The 26,643-nt window shown below is 39.5% G+C and overlaps 1 protein-coding gene across 6 annotated transcripts in view; it reads right to left on the bottom strand.

Annotated features, from left to right (window-relative positions):
- The window catches only part of LOC103027203 (arginyl-tRNA--protein transferase 1), a 171,293-nt gene that overhangs the window by 69,778 nt on the left and 74,872 nt on the right, over positions 1 to 26,643 (bottom strand). For all 6 annotated transcript variants that reach the window (XM_049481170.1, XM_022685015.2, XM_022685012.2 and 3 more), the window contains 2 exons: positions 11,744 to 11,925; positions 5,395 to 5,494 (listed from right to left, as the gene is read on the bottom strand). In XM_049481170.1, coding sequence (XP_049337127.1) covers positions 5,395 to 5,494; positions 11,744 to 11,925 — 282 coding nt within the window. The remainder of the gene's footprint in view (positions 1 to 5,394; positions 5,495 to 11,743; positions 11,926 to 26,643) is intronic.

Raw genomic sequence — 26,643 nt, 5'->3', positions numbered from 1 at the left:
GAAGTGTTCTGGGAACAGCTGAGGGGAAGGAGGGAAGAGAAGGAGGAGAGCGCGTGTGAGATACACACTCTCGGGTGACTCTATGAACAACAGTAGCAGTCTCTATCCTGACCTCTTCCTCAACCGCTAATGGTTTCTCCAGTCTGGCCTGCTCTCTCGCTCTCCCTCGCCGCAGCACTGGGCCGGTCTGGGCCAGTCCATCACTTTTATTTACATTCTTCCCCCCCATCTCTCTCTCTCTCTCTCTCGCCCGCTGTATATGAATCAGCTGTTCGGTGGCGGATTTCCCCCGTCTCTGCGGCGCGGTGGCCAACACCGCCAGCCGGCTGCACCTGCATTAGTACTTACTCAGCTCCTGCAGACATTTACACACTATACACACTATCCCCAAACCCACTGCAGACCTTCTTTATGAGCCACCATGATCCTCAGTGCCCCGTTCTCACCTCACCACAGCCCAACAAACGACTGCAGAATAAAGAAGTAGACACATGAGCTTAATGGCTGGAAAAGAAAGTGGGACAATATATTGTATCATTTAAATTGTATCAAATCACCTCATCTAGTCGTGGGCAATTATTTTGTATAAAAAAAATAAAATAAAATAAAAACTTTGATTTTTTTCACCAAAAATCTGATTTTCGATTGTAATCGATTTCTCCACCCTACTAAAAAAATCTAACTACAGATGACAAAGAAATGGTTCAAAAGTACGTAAAAAAAAAAAAAAATCAATTATATAAAATTTGTGTTCAGAGGCTTCAGGTTGAGTTGACTCATTGAGTAAAACTCACACTAACTCACACTGGATTATACTTCAGAACACAGGTTTGTGACTGAAAACTGTGAAATAACTCACTAAATGAATCACAGAAGAAACTTTAAAGGAGAGATTATCATTATGTTCCATACCATTATGATCCCACAACACCAGGAGGGTGAAGACTAGCACATGCCTCCTCAGACACATGTGAAGTCAGACTCCGCCTCTTTTCAAACTGATGCAGCATTGCTGAGTAGCATCACAGCGTGCTCGGAGGAAAGCTCAGCGACTCGGTTCCGATCAGCTCACAGACGCCTTGTTCTGATCAACATCACCCTAGGAGTGATGAGGGGAGAGAGTTCCATCTACCCACCCAGAGAGAGGAAGACAAATTGTGCTCTGTCAGGGCTTTGGCAGCTGATGGCAAGCTGCATGAACGGGATTCGAACCAGCAATCTTCTGGTCATAGTGGCAGCATTTAGCTTGCTGGACCACTCAGCAATCCATTGGGAGTGCAGATTTGTCAGTAATCACCAGATAATAAGATAGATCAGAATTTAAAACGATAAGGTTTCTTAGTACCAGAGGTGTCAAGTAACAAAGTACAAATAATTTTTTAGACTTTTAAATTTCCTCTCCTTACATTTTAAAAATAGCCTAGTTACTCATTAATTCATTTCAGCTTGTTTTTATTCCTGCTTCTCATCGTTAACAAAAAACCCTATCCAGATAAATCTCTCCATCCAGATAGAGTGAATCTGATTGTGGTTAGATGACAAGTATGAACATCTACCATTCCGACACCCTATTGGTTTATACAAGATCCATCACACCTGCATATCACGTCAAGCCCCCCCCTCCCCCCACACTCCAGCAAGAACATAGCAGACGTATGTAGTTTTTCCATTTTACAATCTTCACCCAAATAAGCAAAACAATATTTTAAGTCTTCAGGGATGACGTAAAGACAGCATTATTTTTTTTCGCATTATCATGGGTGAATGCAATGCATTCTATTTTCACAAATAACAGAATAACTCCTCTGAGGAATTAAGGGGATTGAGTGTGACTGGAAATAAGTCCAACATATAGCCTACTTAGAGGACAATGTCAGGGTAATTGTGGAAGAGGGCCAAAGCCGAAGACGCAAAGACAGCTGTTGCTGCAGCGACTGGCGTGCGGTGCAAATTCTCTGAGCCCAGGTATTACATGAAACAAGCAACATCATTTCCAACCAGGCGAGTTTGTTACTTCTGGCTTTACTGTTTCAAAAAAACAGATGCTGATTTGAAGCCACATAAAATACAGTCCATTAAATCAGCTCCGGTCTGGCGTCCAAATCTCAGAAGTCACATTGCTTCTGTAGGTTTCCTGGTTTCACATTGCATAGAGTTTACTACTATATACAGTATTTGTAGATCAAATGAAAATAACTTCTGTATTTTATGTATTAAGTAGGGGAGTAAAAGTACGTGTATTCTTTGCAAACCGTCATAGTACGGGGGTCAGAGTTTGGTTTGCGCAAATGCCCGTAGATTGCATGGTACACAGGCAGCATAGAGGAATTGTGGAACCAATGAACATAATGCAGAACTAATGTTCACAGAAGTATTGCACTGAAGTATTGTGAACGCAGGGTTAGGCGCTCTCTATTTCTCCCTGAGATAAAATAATAATCTGCCAGACTATTATTGTCCACTTACAATAATATTGTAAATTTCCTGTACTGTTACACTCCAAGTATTAACGGAATTACTGTTCCTTTTCATCTTCATCTTTGCATAAAGTAAACACCCACAGATACACATTCCAGGTAAAGTTTTATGACCACATCCTTATTCTTACTGTTCTTTTTTCAGTTCCACTGATCACATAGGAGTATTTGTATTAGTAATATTTTATCTAGAATTTACATAATTTTAATGAATAAACTCTGTTCTTTACAATGTATCAAAACCTCTAGATAAGTGTGAAATAATAGTGAAATAATCTCTTTTTACATTGACTTTCATCGAAAGTTAAGACAATTTTTTTTCACTCTTCTGTAAAGTTGATTTTTTAGATATACTTGTTTGATACTTTAGAGATACTTTAGGTTCACTGACTGTGCTTGAAGACTAGGGGTGTGACGAGATGTGAGCTCAGTGGTACAGCTAAAAAGCTCCGCGTGACAGTAGGTGAGCTCTGCAGTACAGTTAAAAAGCTCTGCACGACAGTAGGTGAGCTCTGCAGTACAGTTAAAGAGCTCCACGCGACAGTAGCTGAGCTCCGCGCGACAGTAGCTGAGCTCCGCGGTACAGTTAAAGAGCTCCGCGCGACAGTAGGTGAGCTCTGCAGTACAGTTAAAAAGCTCTGCGCGACAGTAGGTGAGCTCTGCAGTACAGTTAAAAAGCTCCGCGCGACAGCAGGTGAGCTCTGCAGTACAGTTAAAAAGCTCTGCGCGACAGTAGGTGAGCTCTGCAGTACAGTTAAAAAGCTCTGCGCGACAGTAGGTGAGCTCTGCAGTACAGTTAAAAAGCTCCACGCGACAGTAGGTGAGCTCTGCAGTACAGTTAAAAAGCTCTGCGCGACAGTAGGTGAGCTCTGCAGTACAGTTAAAAAGCTCCACGCGACAGTAGGTGAGCTCTGCAGTACAGTTAAAAAGCTCTGCGCGACAGTACTCTTACTGTCCCAAAGATTCACAGCCCTAGTAAATACTGTAAGTAAATCCTACACATGACTGTTTAATAGGCAGTTGTACTAATCCCTTAGCTCTGTACTGTATTTGAAAAATATGTTCTGTCTCTGTTTGCACTTCAAGCATAGTCTTAATATGACTGGTTATGGTTATACATAGTTAAAATACAAGTGATTTAGGAGAAAAAAACACAAACCATAGACTTAATATGACTGGTTGTGGTTTGCACTTATTGTTTGCACTATATAAGACCTAGAAAATGTTTATTTTATTTTTTTATTCTTATTCTTATTTCTATTTCTTATCAAATCAATGTGTGAGAGAAACCAGTCTGTTAAGTTTGCGTTATATAATTTTGCCAAATAAAACTCTAGTTTTCAAGCCATTTTTCATTTTTGATATTTTCTTTAAAATTTTATTTTTAAATCTCGTCTCATTCTCGTGAACCCAGTATCGTGTCTCGTCTCGTGATATTAGTGTCTCGTCACACCCCTATTCAAGACTATTCACTTACTTTGTAAACATCCCAATAACTTCACAATTTAAACACAGCCAGTAGTTGTACTACAAATGTTCTACACAAGTAAAAAATACACACTGATTTGAAGCAGAGCCTATTAAACCTGATCTTGTCCATTTTCTAAATCACAGTTTGCTTCAGTAGGGTGTACCTGTAGAGTTTTAGTTAAAAAACTGTTAAAAAGTGATATTGGCCAAACAGCACACCATCTGTTCTGGTAATTTCCACTCAGTGAAGAGGAAGAGGAAAAAACAAGGCTGTGCTGAAGGTGAGCATGTAGAGCCTCACGGCACAAAACAGCCCTGCCAAAAGAATTAGGAGGCTGGAGTCTAGTGGTGTACACACTCCATATATACAATAAACAGCAAGTGAATATTCTGATTAGACCAGAGGCTCTGCAGGAGCATGAATTCAGACTACTGTTGTTTCACTGCAACTGGTTTGGTCAGTCAAAAAGCATAGCTGGACAGTGTGTTTCTCAAAATACCAATTAAATCCATTTCCAGTGTTTATTTACCCACAACACACTCCTCTTACCCCGCACTGAAACACACCAGAGAGCCTTCTTTCCATATGGACATTTGCCAGGGATGTAAACATCACAACAGCAGACGACTGGCTCTGCAGTCCAAGTCTGCTGAAACTGTGATACTAGTAATAAAACCAGAGTAATCATTTAAATAAAGCCAGTATGACATATAGATGTACATACCAATGTACATTTTACTATTGGTCATATATTATCACCTGACAAAAATTCATAAGATGGGAAAAAAAATAACCTTGAAATTAGATAATTTCACTAGCTAATTTTTTGTTTTCCTTCTTGAATGTGCCTCCATCAAATGTTCAACTATTAAAAATAGCAACATTCAGAATGAAAAAAAAAATATACCAGAAGAAAAATAGTAATAAATACGCCACAGACCTAATGGCAACTGGACAAAAAACAATATCACTCAATTTTAATTTAAACAATCCCAAGCGAATCAGCTGCTACTAGAATTTGCTATGATCATGACACATGAACGTGGCACTGCAATACCTGGAGTGTTGACACAGAACAAGTCCCAATGGAGCATCAATGAGAGAAACACATTTTGGTACTGATGTGCTGATGATACACAAAGGTGCAAAACCAGGAGCAGAGCAGGATTAACACTATTCACAGGTGTTCACCATCACTTAACTCATGGTCCCATTAGTCCCATGAACAGCATTCCAGTTCTACCACTCATATTCCAGTTCAAACCACAGAAGACCATGGGTTAAATATTTCAGGTGGAGGTATGAGGTGTGAAGTTGTTTTACAGGGTATAGATCTCTCTCAATGATACTTTAGTGTGAAGTAATATTATAAACTATGCTGTGGATTAGACCACAGTCAGTGAGACTGAAGTAAAGCCCTGTGAGAAGAACAGAGGTAATACGTACCTTGTAGCGCATCTTGGGGCAGGAGTGGATGTAAAAGCCCAGGTAGTAGTAGCAGAGTTTGGGCGACTGCTTCTGCAACTGCCTGGTGAAGGCGATTTCCCTAAAACAAGACAGATCAGAGGATCTTCAGTCAACTTACAGGCAGGATTTGGCAAAATAATATGTGTATTTGTGCATTAAAGGTTCCAAATGACCACTCACTACATTTCAAGGCAATAAATGTTCTTTTATTTTTGTAAGTGTGTAAGTGTAACAACATTTCGCTTATTTGATGAACAATGGTCTTAATCAATTTTTACATTATTTAAAGTCATTTAAACAAAAAAAAATAAGCACAAAATTGTTTATTTTGGGAAATTTTCCTAAGAAAACACTGCTTACTCCACTGGCAGATGCAGATTGCTTAATATAAAAATATACATCCCATTTTTTTTTTTCTAGTTTTCGACAATGGATATTTTGCAGTGTAGATTAGAGCTTAGATTCTCCGCCCGAACCCGACCCAACCCGAGATTTTCCAGCACTTTCCTCGGGTCGGGTTGGGCTCCAGACAATAGTCTGTGGCGTTAGTTATATATATATAAGTCAGATATATATATATATAGGTAAGTGATTTGTTAGTTATTTAAAAAACCTTTCACTCTTTCAGAAATTACGATTCACAGAGATTTTTCTAATGTGCTCCATTAGGAACAGCTACAGTACACTCTAACTGACAGACCGGAGCTTTTTTGTTAAAATATGGCAACCAATTCTGGACCATATAAAGGAAATATTACTCTTATGTCCCCACCTATTGTGCAGCTTTTTTCCTATTTTTTCCTTTCCAAAAATGCAATTTTAAGTGTTGAGTTTATTGCCATCGTTTGGAAAAAATGTTGCTGTGTATGTGTCAATTTTACTATGCCCTTATAACTGCTTCTTACAATGTCTTTTTGTGTTTTTTTCTCCCTTTTGGTGCTTGTCTAATTTTCTTTGTATGTGTATCACAACCTGTGCTTAATTAGAACACATACAATGTCTTGGGGGAGTATTTGGAAAAAGAAATTAGGATTCACACATCAGCTTGGCAAGTTAACAGCATCCAGACCACAAGTGTGGCCTGGAGAACTGCTGCAGAACTCCCTCAACGATCACGCAGCTCTCAGAACTCTCAGAAAACAGCAGGAAAGAGGAGAAACCCAACATGGAGGTGAGGAAAGACCACAGAGGAAAAGGCTGAAGGAAATTTAAACATCATCCCGGAGTGCAGTCAATGAGCTCTCACCCTCTCACCACTCCTTTCTCTTCATTCTTCTCTTGTGCTGCTCCCCCCTCCCTTCATCACGCATTCTCCTCAATGTGCTTCACTCCTCCATAAATAAATTCCACTCTTTTCACCCTCCTTTTTTCGCTTTTGTTCTGCATTTTTTATTATTTTCCCTAAAACACTCTTTCAGCCCTGCCCAAAATTTAGGGGGTACTGCTTTGCTTTTTTTTTTTTTTTTTTACCCAAGCAAGGATAAGAAGAGTGTGAGAGAGTGGGGGGAGGGGGGAAAGAGGCTCAGAGAGAAAGAGAGAGAGAACGCAAACTAAATCAGAGTAAAAGAAAGCTAGAAAAAGAACAAATAAATATAAATACAAAAAAAAAATCACCAAATAAAGAAATTAAATATGGGAGAAATACAAAAAATATCTTACAATACACACCGATCTGGTGGAAACTAAGAAAAGAAGAGAGAGAGAGAGAGAGAGAGGGGAAAAAGAGGAAGGGCAAACAGAGAGGTGCTGGAAGGTCATGCGCTCTCTGCCAGGTTCCTGTGTTCCCAGCCCCTCCTGACAAAGCCTCGCACAGCCATGAATGAGCGACGACGATCAGGAGAGGCTCAGAGGGGCCATTCACAAAAAAACAGAGCAAGAAAGAGTGAGAGAAACTGCGGGGCTCCCTCCTCTCAGACCCCCCCGTACCCCCGTCCCCCCCCGCTCCTTTCTGGCAGCAGCTTGAAGCCCCCCATTATCTCCTCTTCAGCGGGCTGACACTCCAACACAAGCCAATTATCCCCCAGCGCTCACTGCTGGACGCGAGAAAGCCGCTTCATATTAATGCAGACGAGCACTCTCTCCATCTCTCTCTCTCTCTCTCTCAAACACACACTCATTCTCATTTGCATTCATACGCAGACACACACGTTCTAAAGTTTGGAATCACACCTTAAATACTTGCAAGTTAAAACGAACTTCTATTCTCTAGAACCTTAAAGTTATACAGCTGGAAAACTGGAAAAAAAAAATAATTAGAGACCACTTAAAAATGATGAGTTTCTTTGATTTTACTAATTGAAAACCAATGGCATAAAGTTATCCAAAAGCAGTGTGCAAGACTGGTGGAGGAGAGGAGGTGATTAAAAATCAGGGTTAGTCTACCAAATATTGATTTCTGAATTCTTAAAAATGTATGAATATAAACTTGTTTTCTTTGCATTATTTGAGGACTGAAAGCTCTGCACCTTTTTGTTATTGCCGCCATTTCTCATTTTCTGCAAATAAATGCTCTAAATGAAAATATTTTTATTTGGAATTTAGGAGAAATGTTGTCTGTAGTTTATAGAATAAAACAACAATGTTCATTTTACTCAAACATATAGCTATATATAGCAAAATCACAGAAACTGATTCAGAAACTGAAGTGATCTCTTCATTATTTCCAGAGCTGTATATGAGTTTGTAACTACTAAAAAGCTATAGAAGTCTGATAACTAGAACAACAAGAACTGGTTGTGTAGCTTAACTGGTTCTTATTTTGGGCAGGTGGTCACAGCCAGGTGGTTGCTATGTTGTTGATAGGTAGCTTCTTCTTTAGTTGCTATGGTGCTACTAAGTGGCGGCTAGGTGTGGATAAGTTACTAGAGAATCTCTAATAGAGAGAGGAGATAACCCATTTGACAATACGTTTCAGTTTTTTCAGACACCAGAGGGCGCTCCCCAGTGAGTCCAAAATGGATGGGTTCATATGGAGCATTTAAGAAAAATTAGAGTTTTTAAACTAATTTTTTCACATTTTCTCAACACAAAACCATATCAATATCAAGTTTTTTAATCTTTTAAACTCCAGTTACAAACCTTTAAGTATCTTTAGCATCGGCTCACCAACCAGTCAGCTAAAAGTAGCAGTAATGCTAGCGAATCAGTAGTGCAAAAACCGGTTTACTGTAGAAAAATGGAAATGAACAGGAAAATGTATTCCAGGTCATTGCTACAAGGTTCCTATATAGTTGCTATGGTGTCCCTGGTGGTTGCTGTGGTGCTGGTAAATGGTTGCAAGGTTGTTGATATGGTATTTCTAAGCAGTTGCTACAGTATCCCACTTGGTTGCAATAAGGTCAGTGGACTTTGTACCACAACAGGTGTTTCTCTGGAGCCAAAGTGATCAAATGTCAATAACAAAAACATGCATTGCAATATGGATGGGTTCATATGGAGCATTTGAGCAAATCAGAGTTTTTTTTCCACATTTTCTAAGCAGTTCTGTGATGTACTGTATATTGCGAAATAAGAAAATACAGGAATTTTCACCAGATTTATTTATTATATTTTTTTTACCAGTTCCCTGTTCACATGATCTTACATGGTTTTCTTGAGTATAAAGTATGGCTTGGTAATTTACTGTAATTAACAATGTGTTCAAAATCATTTGATAAAATCTTCTAAAAAAAAAATAGTGCAATTGTCTTAGTTATAAAAAAAAATACTACTTTAAATTACAGTTAAATATTTACTATTCTTGCATGCAGTGTTTTAGGGTTATACCTAAATACAGATTTTTTTATACATTATATTTTTAACATTATAATTTTTATAGGGTTTCACCATAATGTATTTGTTTTGAGAATATCGATATATATTGTGAATCTCTAAAAATGCACAGCTCTGCTGGAAGTGTGTGGTAGTCTCTGGGAGAGTCCTTTTTTTTTTTTTTTTTTTTAAACATCAGCAAGATCTAACCAGCTTTCAGAAAGCTTAAATGAATGGAAGTGAATGTTTAAATAAAGCGGTTCTAACCGTTCTGGCCCAAAGTCTTTTATTAAATACCATCACATCCTCTCCCCGGACTCATTCACACACTCCATCAATCTCTCACACACACACACACACACACACACACACACACACACACACCAGCACAAAGACGCATATGGCCCACACCAGCTGCTCCGGGCACAACACAGCCTCCGGCCCGGGCTCCATTTCTCCCTCTCAGAAGGCCTCCTCATCCACTCGTACTCTCGTGCTCTCTCTCTCTCTCTCTCTCTCTCTCTCATTCTCTGTCTTTATGTCTCTCTCAGGAGCAACTCCAGCTTCTCTACAAGGCCACTACTCTACTGCCACACACTCAACCGCGCACACATCTGCCGCCCATAGCCAGATATAAGCTTAAATATTAATATAAGAACTTGAGCACAGATGTGCACAGGCGGGACACATTACTCTATCATCACGAGGACATCATATATCCAGTGGTGAGGAAAGGTCAGGGAAGCATCAGGAACTATGGAATTATATGAATTTTGCCATACATGGCTCCTAAAATATGATCCTGTCTTCACTGCAAAATATGACAAGGATTTTACACCTAAGGTTGGGAATGGTTTGGAAATTTGCCAACTCAGGTAACATCTAGAAATGATGAGAACTAAATAAACATATAAGCAAAAACAATTAAAAAAGAGCGTATGAAAGAATAAATGAATATGGTGTAGTTCCAAACAAACACTCTGCACTTCATTCATTCTCAACAACTTTGCTAACTGGTTATTACAAATAAAAAAAAACACATGATAATCTAGAAAAGTCCATTTCTAGAGTTTAGGAGTTCATGCATTTTGGTGGCTGGTGGATAAAGGGGGAAACTAGGATTTGCTATAGGCGAAGATAGGCCTGTCACGATAGCATTTTTTGTGTGGACAATAGATCATTCCAGAAATTATCATGATAAACGATATTATTGTCATTTAAAGACCATTTAAACATCCCTGACTTAATGATAATAGTACAGCATAGTACATCAAAGCAATTTTACCCTTTTAATTACAACAAAAATAATCATAGTATGAGAAATGTATACTCTTTTCTTTACCTGCTGCAGTTCACACTGTGTGTATGGAGTCACAGTTATTGAAGCATTAGGCATTGCATGACTGTCTAAAATACTGTTCACTGGTATACATGTGAGCAAACATTCAAATAAAAACAATAGATATATGATTTCACGATTATCAAATATTATTGAGATTATTGAGAATATTATTGAGTGTTCATTTATTGTACGATAAGTCAAAAATAATAGGAATTAAAATGGATAAAAAGAGATGATAAGGGATGAAGACTAAGTTCACGTCAAAACGACAGTGAATTTGTTCTTCGGGTCTGCTTCAAAAAGGTATATTCAAAATGGTGCACATTGGTTTGGCAGAAGTACAGTAGATGAGTGCACAAACTGACACTTCATTTATTCTCCAAAATCTTTGTCTCATCAGTACATAATCAGTCCATAGGTGTGTCTCTGTACTTTATGTAAATTCCAGCCTGACCTTCCTATTTAGCTTGTTAATAGTGGTTTACATCTTGTAGTGAGGCCTCTGTACTTTTGTTTATGAAGATTTCTGTGAAAAGTAGATTGTGATACCTTCACTCCTGCCTTCTAGAGGTTGCTGCTGACGTCACTAACAGTTGTTTTAGGCTGTTACAGCACACACAGTGTTTTCCATCATCAACTGTTGTGCTTTTCCTTGGTCTACCTGTTTATCTCCTGTTATTTAGTACACCAGTGACGACTTTCTTCTTCAGGACATTCCAAACAGTTGTTCTGGCTGTGAATAATCTTTGTGCAATGGTTCTGATATATTTTTCATTTTCTCTCAGCTTCACAGTTGTTGGTTTTTCACCTACAGTCAGCTCTCTGATTTCCATGTTGGTTACTCCTCTCACTATAAATGCACAGTCTGCACAGATAAAACTCAAATATTATAAAACTGAGCGATGTTTATAGTTTGAATAATCAATGCAACAGGACACACCTGGGAAACAACACACACCAGGCAATCACATGGCAGAAAAATGTGTGAGTTCAGACAGCAGGTGTTATCTTCTGAACTGGAATGTTGATCATTTGTCTCATATCCATCTTTTAATGTCAAATTCTAATATTTTCCGGCTACAGCAGAAATAATGGCATTGACCCCACTGTTCCAATACTTTTGGAGGGGACAGTGTATTATTCATTTTATTTTCTAAACACAAATGCATAAGAAATAAACTCCTGAAAGTAGGCGTGGCAGAATTAGGTGTATAACGCAGAGATCATTAGAGGCACCTGAGAGCAGAGTAGGAGCCCAGTGAGAGCGAGGCGAAGTCCGGATGGTAGTAGAGGTAGACGGAGGAGACGCAGTTAGGCAGGATGTCGATAACCCCCACAGCCACAATGCGCCCGTCCAGCCAGTACTGCTGGTGGAAGGAACCATATCCCACTTCTGGACCATCAGGTGACGTTTCCGCCTGGAGAGAAGGAGAGAGAGAGAGAAAGCATATTTGTTCTAGAGCTGAGAAATATATCCTCAATATTTATATACAGTACCAGTCAAAATTAAAACACACCCTAAATTCAGTGTTTTTTGTCATTGTGTTAAAATGTTCTGCATTGTAGATTAATACTACAGTCAACAAAACTGTGAAAAAACATAGAATTTAGCAAACAACAAAAGTGTTATACAATCCAGAATATATTTTAAATTTTAGATTCTTCAAAGTAGCACCTCTTGTTTAAATGACAGTTTTGCACATCGCTGCTGGATTTTCTCAGTCAGCTTTATGAGGTAGAGTCACCTGGAATGGATTTCAGTTAACAGCTGTCCTGAACTTATCAAGTTAATTACTTGTGAATTTTTTGTCTCTTAATGTGTTTGAGAGCATCAGTTGTAAAGTTGTGAAGAGGTAGAGTTGGTCCATATTATGGCAAGAACTATTTAACTAAGCAAACAAAAAATACTTGAAGGTTCATGAATCTGGAAAAATTCAAGAACTTTGGAAGTATCCTCAAGTACAGTTGCAGAGACCATCAAAATATTATGATGAAACTGGCTCTCATCAGGACCGCACCAGAAAAGGAAAAGCAAGGGTTAACTCTGTTCACAGGAAAAGTTCATCAGAGTTACCAGCCTCGCCGCAAGTTAACAGCACCTCAGATTATAGCATCTAAATGCTTCACATAGTATTTTGGTTTGTTTAACACTTTTAGTTTCTACGTGATTCCTTATGTGCTCCTTCATAGTCTGGATGACTACAGCAATTTACAATGTAGAAAAAAAAAATTGCAAGATTTATTTCAAAATTTCTCCTATTTTTCTCCCCAGTTTAGCTAGGTCGATTGTCCCACCCATTCAGCTGCTAGTCAGCTATGTATCCCCCATCACTAGTGATGCCACAACACAAGAAGACTGCTCCAACACATGTGAAGTCAGCCACAGCTTCTTTTTAACCTGCTGCTGATGCAGAGCCCCAGCAGCTGATGGCAAGCTGCATAATCAGGATTCAAACCAGCGAGCTCCTGGTCACAGTAGCAGCACTTAACCCGCTAGACCACTCTGCACCCTACTACATATCGTGCAGCCCTACTCTAATCATACATTTACTTCAGCCATGCTATATAAGTTCAAACTAGTACAACTATCAGTGCAATATTTTGATGCAATCAATATTTAATATCTTTAATATTATGTTTAAAAAAAGAGTTCATTAAAGATGTCAAATTACATAACATTCATAAAATGAACCTAAGCTGTGTGCTCTTATCATAAAACCACTATAGCACTACTATAGTATATATACTATACTATAGTCCTACTCAAGGCAAAATGGAGCTATCTAACTTAACGCAGACTGGCTTTTGGTAACTAAAAAAAACAAATGCTAGAACTAAGTTAGCTCAGCTAATCTTAGCCCTCTGTTCCTGTTCTGCATTGTGCAATTGTGCTGAAAAAAGTCCTACATTTGTTTTACAGCAGTTTTACCAGCAAACAGCGTGCGTCTTTATTTAACGAGCGAAACACCAAAAACTTCCACTTCCACAAACATCTTCATCACTGAAACACCTTTAACCAATTAGCTCTTGGAGACAGAAGCCAGTCTCTGCTCAATACATGAACAGTAGAGCTCTTTGTGGTGGAGTTTAGTTTGGTTGTGTTTGTTCATAACTGTGAGTAAGATCCAACCTCATTTTATTAGTAATCAATGCACAAATCCAGGCAATTCCAGAGGATTCATTCACTCTTTTTTCTTTTTGTTTCTGGTGACTGTAGATGTGAAACGGCGTGGGTGTGTGTAGAGTAAAGGAAAGAATGATTGTTCAAATAAGTTCAGGAGCTGCATATGTGCAGCATGAACATGGAGTGTACAGTAGCCTGGTAATAGCTCCCAAATGTGGGCTAAGCTCAAACCTTGTGTTTGTATGCCTCTGACTGTGTGTGTGTGTGTGTGTGTGTTGGACGTCCACTCAAGCTACACAGATGTGGGGGAGAGGCGTTTTAATAAAAGTCCCTGCATGAACAAAATCAATCTCCAAACTGAAACCCAACGAGCAGGGGGTGTAATGGGACCCAGCTTTCTGGCTTATGTGTGCTTAAGAAAAAAAAAAAAAGAGAATGGGAATGAGAGAGAGAGAGAGAAGAAAAAGTTGTGTATGTGTGTATAAAGACAGTGTTTGACACGAATGCTCAGAGTCTACCCTGTTTTCGGTATGTTCCTGCTGCTGTAAAAGCTCATTACTGGCCCTTGTCTTCACGCAGGGCTTTCTACAATAAAAGTAGCTTATTGGTGGGGGTGGGCTGGACTTTCGCTCCGACTTTACCTCCCCGACTTCAAACGGCCGGGTTGGCGGGGGCAGAGCAGCTCGGGTAGGTAACGGGATCTCCTCTGCGGCCCCTCGGCCCATCTGGGCCCGTTTAGCCCTGCTGGAACACAGCTCGTTATCACGCCACCGGGGAGCCGAGCGGCTAATCCTGCACCCAGAGAGCCCGTCTGACCAGAGCAGGACCACTCACCTCCAGACAAATTAAAACCAACCAACACACACACACACACATATCCATATCCACACACACACTTAAAGGCATTGATCAGCCATGGCAATGGGCCAAGAGTTTTTCAGTAGTTTCCTTCAGTCACAAGAAATTTATAGTTTCTGAAAGGGCTCATACATTTCTTCACTTCTTAAAGCAGAAAAAAATATAAATATAGTATCTAAAAATAATGTAGATGAGATGTCAAAGTGTGCCACTAGCTCTGCAGTCCATACAGCTTATATATATAAAAAGAAAATACCAAAGCTTTCATCCTGTTCATGTAGCTCGTCATCAGCTGGCGAAGCCCTAAAAAAAGCACAGTTAGCTTTGCTCTCTCTTGGTGGGTACAGTAGATGGCGCTCTCTCCCCTCATCACTCAATAGTGTGATGTTGATCAGTACCAGGCATCTGTGAGCTGATGTATCGGAACCGAGTCGCTGCGCTTTTCTCCGAGAGCGCTGTGATGCTACTTAGTAATGCTGCATCAGCAGCAGTTTGAAAAGAGGTGGTGGCTGACTTCACATGTGTCGGAGGAGGCATGTGCTAGTCTTAACAATCCTGGTGTGTTGGGGCATTACTAGTGATAGGGGGGAGTCCTAATGAGTGGGTTGGGCAATTGGACAAATAAATGGGGAGGGAAATTTGTGCAAAAATTGGAAATTAGAAATAAAATTATATATATATATATATATATATATATATATATATATATATATATATATATATATATTAAAAAAAAAGAAGTTTGAAAAGTATGAAAGTCAAACCACAGTTCATGTATTAGTTATATTGTGTACTGTACATTTGGCAAATGTTTAAATGTTGTCAGTTCAGCTAGCTGATTTCCAGGTGCTGTGCCAGATTCTGGACTGTCCTTTGCTTGCACATTGTGTCCCTCAGCAGAATAAGTGTAACATATTTCCCTCAGATTCCTTTCATCTTCATTTATAAATCAGGGTTAATGTACAGTTACAGTAGATACAGAATCACTAGTATAATCCGCTGTACCCATACCATACTGCTGCTTGATGCAGGTGCATGTCAATTGAAGTTGGATTTCAGCACAACACCCCTTCTTTTTTCTTTTATTATTTAATGGGTGGTGACAGCCTTTTACATCTTCCTGTAATTGCTCTGAATGTGCAAATCAACTACAAAAAGTGCATTCACACTGCTGGCAAACCGGACTATGGTTCAGGAGGTCCTTTGTTCATGGCATCTACTTTGGTTTGGACCAAACTAAAAAGTCCTAGGTCCAGACCAAACAAGGTTTGTGTAAAAACACTCGACACCGTTTATTTGAAGTCACCAAAGTAAAAAAAAAGTTTAGCTCCACCCGTTCATATTTTTTAGCTATAAACAAAACGGTCCTGAACAACTGGGAGATTGGATTAAGGACTAATACTGTAAGCTAATCCTTAGTAAGGGAAATTAAGGGTATTCAATATGGTTTGCGGCAAGTGTATCAGTATAAAAGGTGTGTACAGTACTTTTTGAACAATAAGGTGCACTTAAAATCCTTAAAATGGACTATGCGCCTTGTAATCTGGTGCACCTTATGTATGAATTTTACCAGTCTGGTATTAAGTTGCAGTAAAGCCACTTATAGGGGTAAGTTTTTCCAGCACTAAGGCTGGAGCAGCATTAGCTGCTAACTGCAGCGCTAGTATTTTAGACTGTAGTCTGCCTGTTTGTCGTGTTAAAACAAGCTACGTGGGATGAACCGCTAGCTAATATCGCCCTGGGTTACCGGAACACTTAGGGTTCCTCAGTCTAGCGCTATCGGATGGCATTCACGTCCTGCTATGGCTGTGGTTAGCGGCTAATTATTAATGCTCTGCCTACTCAGCCTTAGTGCGATAGAAACATCACTGAAAACTCACTCTAAGAGTAAGAAATCTGAGTAGATTACCATCCATGGCTCGTTCATTCAGTTTTGTTTTCTTAGGCATTGCTTTCCCTAGCTTCCCCATTAGAAGGCAAACATGGCGACACCCTTGCTCACTTCGATGTAGGCATATTTATTAGTGTCACTTAATGTGCCTTATAACCCGGTGCGCCTTATATTCCGAAAAATACAGTATAGACTTCCATGGTGAGGAACTTTAACCTTGTAACCATAGTGCATAATTAAAGAAGCAACTCAACTGAACACCATATACACCAGGTCAAACCACACCTAGACAACCAGGGTAACATTCTTTCACATTCACAGTCCCACTCATTGCCACAACCCAGTGAGGCCCCTCCAAAGCTCCAAAACAGAGCAGACCATTCTTGAAGTTGGCAGTAATGTTGCCCGACCTCCTGGAAAGCGGTCACCGCATATATCCCCCACATTTCCTACCAGCAACGAGAGTGCATTCCACATGTGTGCGCTAATTATTTTCATACAGCCTGCTTGTCAAACAGGCTCGCTGGCAGAGCTATTGAAGTGGCTGTTCAAACACACACGCGTGCATTAAATGACATCTGAGATGAAGTGGGCTGTCTCAGACTGGCCATCAAGCCCGATTACTGCTTTCGAGGAGCCGTATTTTTAGGGTGAGAAGCGAGACAAGGCGGACTTGCGGTAGCGAAGTAAGAAAGAGCTGGTATTTCCTCTCCGCATGACAAGGTGGCCCTTATGTCTGTCGAGAGCAGCTCGGCTCTGATGGAAACTGCTTTTAGCACAACTGGCAAAGCTAACTGGCAAAGGCAAAGAGATGCTGAGAGATTTTTAAGGATTTTGAGGCCCGTATCTTTCAACCGTAGCGATTACAAAATATTATCAAAAGGTTTCGATCTCGTTGAGTCATTTACAGTCGCTTATGTTCTGTAAGAATGCTTCAGTATGTGTAATTTCCGCATTATTCTCAACCTCAGGTCTCAGTTCACACTGTTTTTTTGTTTTTTTTAAGTAACACAGTCATTGTGTCTTTCAGGTGGTTGTTTAAGTCTGTGTAGCCGTGACCTCAGAGACAGAAATCTCAACACTCTGATCTAAACGTCACCCTGCAGGACAGACTAATGACCACACCTCTGCCACTGTGATGACCAGAAAAACATACATAAGACACCAAAGGTGGGGGGATGAAAACACCAGGGCACTATTTGGGGCCCAAATCACTAACATATGGTAGCCTGGTTCTCTATCTGAGTCTTTGTGACACACACACACACACACACACACACACACATACAGCAGTGTGTCGTTAGGCAGACTGAAAACCAGGGTAGTTAACCTTCCTCCACACTGAGCTGTACGATATCAATACAAATTGTGGACACACAAAGCCTCACTTTCCCCACAATTCAATCTGAAACTACATGTCAGTGTCAGAAATAGTGTCTGTTCAAGTGCAAACGCTAATAGAATAATTCTAAACATAGCTCAGAACAAGCAAAAGAACATTTATGTTTGTTCGATTATGTTATTGATGTAACAATGCTTCTTTTTTTAAAGATTTTTTTTATTTAAAGCAAGGGCACACAATCCTGTTTTAGCTGTTAACTGAAAGCCATTCCAGGTGACTCTAACTCCTGAAGCTGACTGAGAAAATCCAGCCAAGATGTGTAAATCTGTCATCTAAGCAAGAGGTGCCTAATTTAATCATCTAAAATTTAAAACATATTCCGGTTTAACCCTTTTTTAAACGAAACAATTCTGTATGTTTTTTTTTTTTCATAGTTTGGATGACTTAAATGTTAATCTACAATGCAGAGCATTTCAAAAACGATCAAAAACCCTCTGAATTTAAGGTGTGTGTAAGGATGTGGACTTTAAAGTGAACTTTAAATTGCTGTCCATATAGGCAATCTGTACCTTTATTTAAAATAAAGCAACTAACGACTATTTTAGCAGTCGACTAATCTGCCAATAATTTTTCCGATTAGTCGATTAGTCAAGATTATTTTTTTTTGCCATGCCCTCTATTTTCACTTTTTTGTGGTGAGGCTCCTCGTACAATGCATATTTTACTGCACATCCACTGTTAAATGTTTAGGGCTCAAGACCATTTGTGCATTACATTTTGGATAATTTTATGCCACTCCTGTTGCAAACATTTGAACAGTTCAGCTTGATTTGATGGCTTGTGATCATCCGTCTCCCTCTTGATTCTATTGCAGAGATATTCAAAGAACAAATCAAAGAAACTAATCATGGTTTCTTTTTTTGTTCAGAGCTGTATATTGTATAGTTACTGTAACAATCTTGATACAGTGTACAGAACACAGTATTTCCCTAACACTTAGCCAGCTACGCTAGTAGCTAGCGTTAGTAATGTTAATGAAGGGGTTAATTCTGTTTAAACCCACCTTATCAAGCTTTCTGCAGTAGTTTAACCACCACAGGTAATATAGAAGTCAGTGTTTAAACTGTGCAGTGAGCAGAACTGTCATTATTTCACCATATTCAGACTAGAGTATTGCAGAGTAATACTCTGTAATTTGTTTGTGTTCACTAAATCACCTTTTTTCTCTCACGCTCTGTCTCACGCTGCAAGTCCCGCCCACACTGAAACCTCACTGTCCGAATAAGCTTAAGGTAAGGCCAATCAGGATGCTTTATTTCTTACTACGTGTGTGTGTCTCTTCCTCGCTCGCACTTTTTTTCTCGCGCTCTCTCTTCTTTCTCGCGCTGCATCACACGTTAACGACGCGTCGTGACCATAGACTGTATATAGCTGGACAGAGCATCGTCTCTCAAAAGTGAAGCCACCACAGGTCGGGCGCCCCCTGCTGTTCGGTTTCAGAAAGCTGTGTAACTCCACCCATCCCCATAGGTTTCAATGGCAAAACAGAACAACATTCAATCACATTTTTTTCCAATATACTGTAATTCTACCTCCATTATTTAAATGCAACAGCTAGTGTAACCTCTGCTTATATTGTTAAATTTTTATATCCCCACATAATTCGTTTTTTAGAAGGTTATTCAGCTCTATTCAAAAAGGTGTGGTTATTGTAAAAGGGCTGGTTATGGGCGGGACCAATAACAGATCGTCAGCTCCGCGCTGCAGCCTGTGACCGCGAGGCAGCCCTCAGGGGCGGGGTTATTTAAATGAGTAGGCTGTCTCTCCACAGTCTTTCTCCCTCCTCTGGTCTCTACTGTGCAGACTCGGGTTTCAGGATCGCCAACATGGCGGAAGATTTTGGCTTCATTTTCACTGAATGAATGGGAACGGCGACACGGCGTCCATCTTTTTTTACAGTCTCTGGTCGTGACAATGAAATTCTGTGATGACAATTTTTTATAGTCGACGTTGTCGATTACGTCAACTAAAGAAAATTATGAAAATAATGTTATCAATTTAGTTTTGGTCACAAACACATATTAAATTTTTAAAAAATCATACAAAATTGTTTTTACTGTTTTAATGAATCAATTCTTAATCCCTGAGAGCTTTCATAGTCCATAGATACAACTGACAGAGTGAAAGTGAGCTTTGAAACTTCGGTCTGTGCACACGAGACAGACATCTTCACAAGTCTGCTTTCACAAGTGTATCACACTAAGCCATTAAGAGATGCTAATCTCTTGTATCAAGACTGGTATTGACCAGTGTGTTTAATTGAATTGATTTACATTTTCTCGTGATATTTTATACAGAGCATGCACTGGAATTGCTAATATTGCTTTGACGGAAAGGCTAAAGATTGGCGAAAGAAAGGATTATTCTGGGAAAGGGTCATTAATCTTAATTGATGTTTAATGAACTCAGAAGTCTACAGAAACATTTCGGCTGTGATCCTTCATCATGCAGCAAGATAAATGACCAAAACACACTGCAGCCTGGAGAAGCATCATAGAAGAAGAATGCAGAAGGTCAGTGATGTCAGTGGGTCAGAGACATGATGCAGTTACTGCAAGAAAAGGATTTGCAACTAAATATTAATATAAGTCTTATTCGCTTTAATTTACTTTATTTGTTCCAATACTTTTGCTCAAAAGAAAAATAGATGGGTTAAGAAGGTGCTATTTAAGCTAAAATGTTGTTCTTTTGTCTCGTATTCATCTTTTAATGTCAAACCCAAATGTTTTCAGTCTATATTTTTTGTTATAATATTGAAAGATTTGTGAGTTTTTGCTCGTTTTTGCTGGGAAAAAGTCTGTCCGAACACGTCTGGAAACACCTCAGTATTAGATAGTTCTGGTCTGGAACACAGAACCTTTTAGCTATATTTATTTTCTTGCTCCTGCACTGAACACCTCTGACCAATGAATGGAGACAACAGCTGCGGTCCAATCTGAAGGAAGCTGTCCCATTCGGAATGTAGCGTGTGCTGCCTACCTGGGCCGCTGCCTTATTTTATCCTGATTCTGAAGGCAGCCTGAGGTGTATCCTTCACAATAAAGGCAATCCCATGATGCATTTCACCAGCCCTCAGATTTTAAACCAGGCGGATGGAGCCGGCACCAGAGGTGAAAAAAGTACTGAAAATTTTTAATTAAGTAAAAGTACCTTTACTTTGCTAAAATTCTACTCAAGTAAAAGTAAAAGAACCCATCTAAAAATCTACTCGAGTAAAAGTAAAAAAGTACTCAATTAAATTAGTAAAAGTTACATAGTTACTTTTATTTATTTGATGTAAAAAAGTACAACAAATCATAAATTAAATAATTATTAAATTAAATAATTTGGACCTTTCAGGCAGTATTTGTCCAGACCACCCCATAAAAAATTTTCAAGAGTATGTGGCATAGGTTTTTTTATTACTTTATTTACTGTCAAAAAGTTAAAAAAGGTTTGGTCATATATGTTACTATAAACTGTATTTTTATAGTTTTACAGTTCGTTATTATTTTATAACTTTCCATTGCTATGCTTTAACTGCTATTTGCATGTTTTTTTCAACATCCAAGCAGATTGTTTAATGTTTCTAATAAAAACTCATGCGCAGTGCCGTAAAGAAGCACATATCGATGGGTAGCATAACTCGACAGAACACCGGTTCCCCTAGAGCACAGCTGAGTCACACAGCGTCTCTCCCGCTAACGGTAATAAACACTGCTGGGAGAAGTTCAGCTGCGCTGCCATGGAGAACAAAACTATTTTTTTTTTTTTAACTCAGACAATTTATTTTTTACTCAGTAACGGTGAGTTTTTCCAATGTAGCAAAGTAAATTACTTGTGTCAAATGTACTTGAGTAAAAGTAAAATTACATATTTTAAAAACTACAAATTACTCATAAAATCTACTCAATTACAGTAATGTGAGTAAATGTAATTAGTTACTTTCCACCTCTGGCCGGCACTGCGAGGGAGTTTTTCTACAAATGTAAGTAATTTTCTCATGTATTTCCACTCACTGCTGCGTGTGTTTATCAGACTAGTATATTTTAGACTGTTTTAAGTTGTTTTCCAGTGATGTTTTCGCCTGTACTTTGTTTAATGTAAGACCTGACCAGCTGAAGCTACCGTTAGCTTATCGTGCTAATTTACCGGGTGAGCTAACACGTATCTAGAGTTACAGAGTACCAATCGCGGCTGCAGCGCTGAGGAAACCCCCGCTAGGGAACTAAGATGGTTTGTTGGGGCGCAGAGACTATTTCCCTCGAATGGCTGCTCACACCAACCTCAGATTTCTTTTAGTCACATTTTTCTCATTATAAACATGCACATTTAAGCTTTCGGGAAAGCTGTAAAGAAATATGTCTAGTGTCTGATAACTCAATGGTGGTGTATCACTCTTTATCACTCCAACATGTCACAATCATGCTGCCATCACTGCTGGACTGAGAACATGAGGACATGCTGTCTACATGCTGACTACAGAGCGCACCAATAAGGCAGGTGTATCTGATTAAACAGTACCAGTTAATGTAGCTGAGAAAAGTTCAGCTACACTTGATTTAACTCTGTAGATAATCTTACAGACATGTGCATGCTAATGAGGAAATGCTTAAATCATTGTTTCTAAAGTCCCCAAACAGCAGAGAGGCACAGGGACTGAGGTCACTCAGGACACGATCAGGAGGATTCATCCTGTCAAACAGAACCGGGGGAACGTCGTCCCTGCAGCACCCATTCAGCCGAGCAATCAGCGCCGACTCGTTTAACCTGCAGTGGAAACAACAGGGTTCCATTACGGCCGCTGTCTGTCTAACAGCATCACACACTCTACAACAGAACCATCCCAGACCCCAGTTCCCAGATCCCTGATCCCAGACCCCCGCTCCGATCCTCTCAGTCAGCATCAGCCAGACCCTCCAGCTCCCAGAAACACTCTGAGGTGTCCAGTCTGTAATGAGGTCAGAATAATCTCATGCAGATTGGGTGAGTACTGCACACGGCTGTGTCACTCATTACACACTGTGTACAAGCAGACGGGCGGAGACGGAGTCTTAACTCTCTCTCTCTCTCCCTCTCTCTCTGTGTGACAACTGTTACACAGCTGTCACACAGAGAGAGAGGGAGAGAGAGAGAGAGAGAGAGAGAGAGAGAGAGAGAGAGAGTGTAAGAGACTGTCAGATTCTAGAAGAAGAGAAGAGGAGAGAAAGGTTGAGAGCTGGAGAGGTCACTGAAGGTTAAAGGTCTCATTCCATCGTTTTTCTGGTAATTTTAAAATGTCTAGTTATGGTATCTAGTATGAATTAATGCCATTTGAGCCGTTTTTATGAAAAAAAAAAAAGTGCTCAGGTGTTTCTATTTAGCCGTGCTTTAGATCAAGAATTACTGGTCTCTGAAGAAAGACAGGTTTGGGCACTTACTCATGAATATTTATACATGCAAATATATCACCTCTAATTGGCTAACAGCACTGTAGCAGAAAATGCCTCCCTGAAGAAGACCTTTAAGAAAATGAGAGAGAAAGAGTAAAAAGAAAGAGAAGAGAATAAGAAAAATTGAGGGACAAAGATATGGAGAGAGAAACAAAGGGAGTGAGAGACAGTAAGAGAAAAAAAGGGGTGTACATTGACAATTTATGAGTAGAGAGGGACATAGGGAGTGTGAATGAAGAGAGGAAAAACAGAAAAAAAGAGAGAGAGGCATAGCATGAGAAAGCATTAGGAGGATGGTGAGAGAGGAGAGAAAAAGGTATAGATGAAGAGGTAATTTAAGATATAGAAAATGAGTGAGAGAAGGAGTGAAAAAGAAAAAGTGCTTAATAAATAAGAGAAAGAGAGTGAGAGAGAGAGAGAGAGAGAGAGAGAGAGAGAGAGAGAGAGAGAGAAACATGTGTAAGCAACAAGCAACTCTACTTTTTTCACTCTAAGAGTTGAAAACAGAGTGCAAAAGGAAGAGAGACATAAGAAACATGATGGAAGAGATTTGTTTCAAGACAGAAACAAATAGCATAAGGAAGAAGGTGAGATTCAGAAGGAAAACTGAAGAAAGAGAGAGGTAGATATGAAAGAGAGGACGAGAGAGCTAAAGGTTAATAAATTGAGTGAGAGAGGGCGTGAGAAAAGGGCTTGAAGGAGAGAGAGATTAAGAGGGAGATGCAAAATGTGAATAATTAGAGAGTGTATGGGATAGTGCAATGAAGTATTAGAAAACATGAAAGATGGAGAGAGAAACAGAGAGAGAGAGAGAGAAGGGGGGTGTAAGAAATTGTCAGATTCTAAAAGGAGAAAAGAGGAGAGAAATGTAGATCTGGAAAGAGAGAAGAGAGAGAAAAGAACAAAAAGAGAGAACAAATGAGAGGGAGAGAGAGAAGGACAAAGAAGGAGAGAAAAACAAAGAGTGTGAAACAGAAAGAAATTAAGAGAGACAGAGAGATGCGAAAGAGGCACAAAGTAAAAGGGGAATAGAATCACAGAGAGAGAGAGAAAGAGTGAGAGAAAAAGAGAGGGGGAGAGAGAGAGAAAGAGATAGAGACAAAGAGTGAGAGAGAGACAGAGAGAGAGAGAAAAAAGAAAGAGAGAGGGGGGTGTAAGAAATTGTCAGATTCAATAAGGAGAGGAGAGAAAAGTAGATCTGAAAAGAGAGAGTGAAAAGAACAAAAAGAGAGAAAAATGAGAGGGAGAGAGAGAGAGGGAGAGAGAAGGACAAAGAAGGAGAGAAAAACAAAGAGTATGAAAGATAGTAAGATGAAAAGAAGGATGGACATTGAGGGAAAAAAAAAGAGAAAAAGAGGATAGGGTCAGAAAGAGACAGAAAGAAAAAAAGACAGATCAAAACAGATATGAAAACAGAGAGCAAAATGAAGAGAGACAGAAGACAACATGATGGAGAAGATAAAAAAGCAAGACGGTGAGAAACAAATAGCATAAGGAAGAGAGTGAGAGGTAGATATGAAAGAGAGAACGAGAGAGCTGAAGGTTAATAAAATGAGTGAGAGAGGGCGTGAGAAAAGGGCTAAAAGGAGAGAGAGATTAAAAGAGAAGTGCAAAGAGAGAATTAATAAAGAATGTAAGGGATAGAGTGATAGAGAATGAGAAAAGGGAAAGATGGAGAGAGAGAAACAAGAAGAAAAAGAGAGAGACAGAAAGCCCAAGCTGGAGGTAAATGAAAAAGAAAGTAGATCAAAAGAGAGACAGAGAGATGCAAAAAGAGACAACGTAAAATGGGGATAGATAGATAGATAGATAGATAGATAGATAGATAGATAGATAGATAGATAGATAGATAGATAGATAGACATGAAGTAAAATGAGTGAGAGAGGGCGTGAATAAATGGCTAGATGGAGAGAGAGATTAAGAAAAGTGCAAAGTAAGAATTAATAGAGATCTAAAGGGATAGAGTGATAAAGTACGAGAAAAAGGGAAAGATGGAGAGAGAGAGAGAAACAAGAAGAAAAAGAGAGACAGACAGAAAGCACAAGTTAGAGGTAAATGAAAAAGAAAGTAGATCAAAAGAGAGAGAGATGCAAAAAGAGACAAAGTAAAATGGGGATAGATAGATAGATAGATAGATAGATAGATAGATAGATAGATAGATAGATAGATAGATAGATGGATGAAGTGAGATAAAATATAGAAAGAAGGATATTAAAAAGAGGAGAAAAGAAAAGGGAAAGAGGGATGCAAATTAAAATCGAATAAAGCAGATATAGAGAAGGAAACAGGAAGGAGAGATGAAGAGAGGGATGGAGAGATGGAGAACAAGAGAGAGAGAGAGAGAGAGAGAGAGAGAGAGAGAGAGAGAGGGAGAGGAGGAGGTTATAGAGGTGAAAGTGGTACCCGATGTCAATAAAACTCTGACGACTAATTACACAACACCACTGTTAACGAGCTCTTCCCCCGAGGACAGACACCTCGCCATCCAATAAAACACCGCTCACCACAGCCAAACACACACACACACACACACACAGCCTCCCAGCACGGGCGTGGCTTACACACACACACACACACACACACACACACACCTGGGTAAACAGTACCAGGTGAATGGGATGATCACACGCTACCCGAGAAGCTAAAATTACCCTGGTTTACTCCTGACCTTCTGAGCAAAGTTCAAATCGTGTCACTGTTTACACTTCAGACCACAGATGCTCACCCACCACACACTCCAGAACACACACACACTCCACAACACACACAACCACACACACACACACACAATATTCCACATCTGATGTTAATTACCCTTATAAATCAGCAGGCGTTACTGTAATTTCCAACGAACACTGTAAACATGCAAACAAATATATAAACCCAGGAACACCTGGGCTGCGTCTCAGCTGCGTCTTACTGGATTAAACGCAACACACACAGTCAAAAATAAGAAAAATATATTTATGTTCTTGTTCTGGTCTGCAGTTAGAACGATACCAGGAGTGTGAGTGTCCTAGAGTCAGTACTAGAGTCCCAGATCTTTCTGAAGGATTCATCTGTACATCCTATACTGATACATAACCAACATTAAACAACATTAAATAAGCTGAGGCTGGTAAGTCACAGCTCTAATTAATTATTTTTGTGATAGTCTGTTAGTGATTCTACTAATTAGTCATTGATTATTTATGGCACGCTCTTTATTTCCAGATTTAAATGCTCTTTAAATGCCCAGAAGACTCTTAAATGGGAAAAGTTCAGATATTTAGTAAGTAAATATATTATCTGTTGTGTCACTAAGCTGTGTCTTAGTGACACTGAACCGACATCATTCTACAAACCAATCAGTGAAAAGCATAGAAAAATGCATGACACCGGAGAGGAAAAATGGCTATCTGGGTGTTAGTCTCGATAATTTCTGCACTGTATTTTTCGCAGTATGAAGG

This window comes from Astyanax mexicanus, chromosome 7 (assembly GCF_023375975.1).
Source record: "Astyanax mexicanus isolate ESR-SI-001 chromosome 7, AstMex3_surface, whole genome shotgun sequence".
Lineage (NCBI taxonomy): Eukaryota > Metazoa > Chordata > Actinopteri > Characiformes > Acestrorhamphidae > Astyanax > Astyanax mexicanus.
The sequence above is the reverse complement of the archived record's forward strand: the minus strand, read 5'-3'. Positions and strand labels throughout refer to the sequence as shown.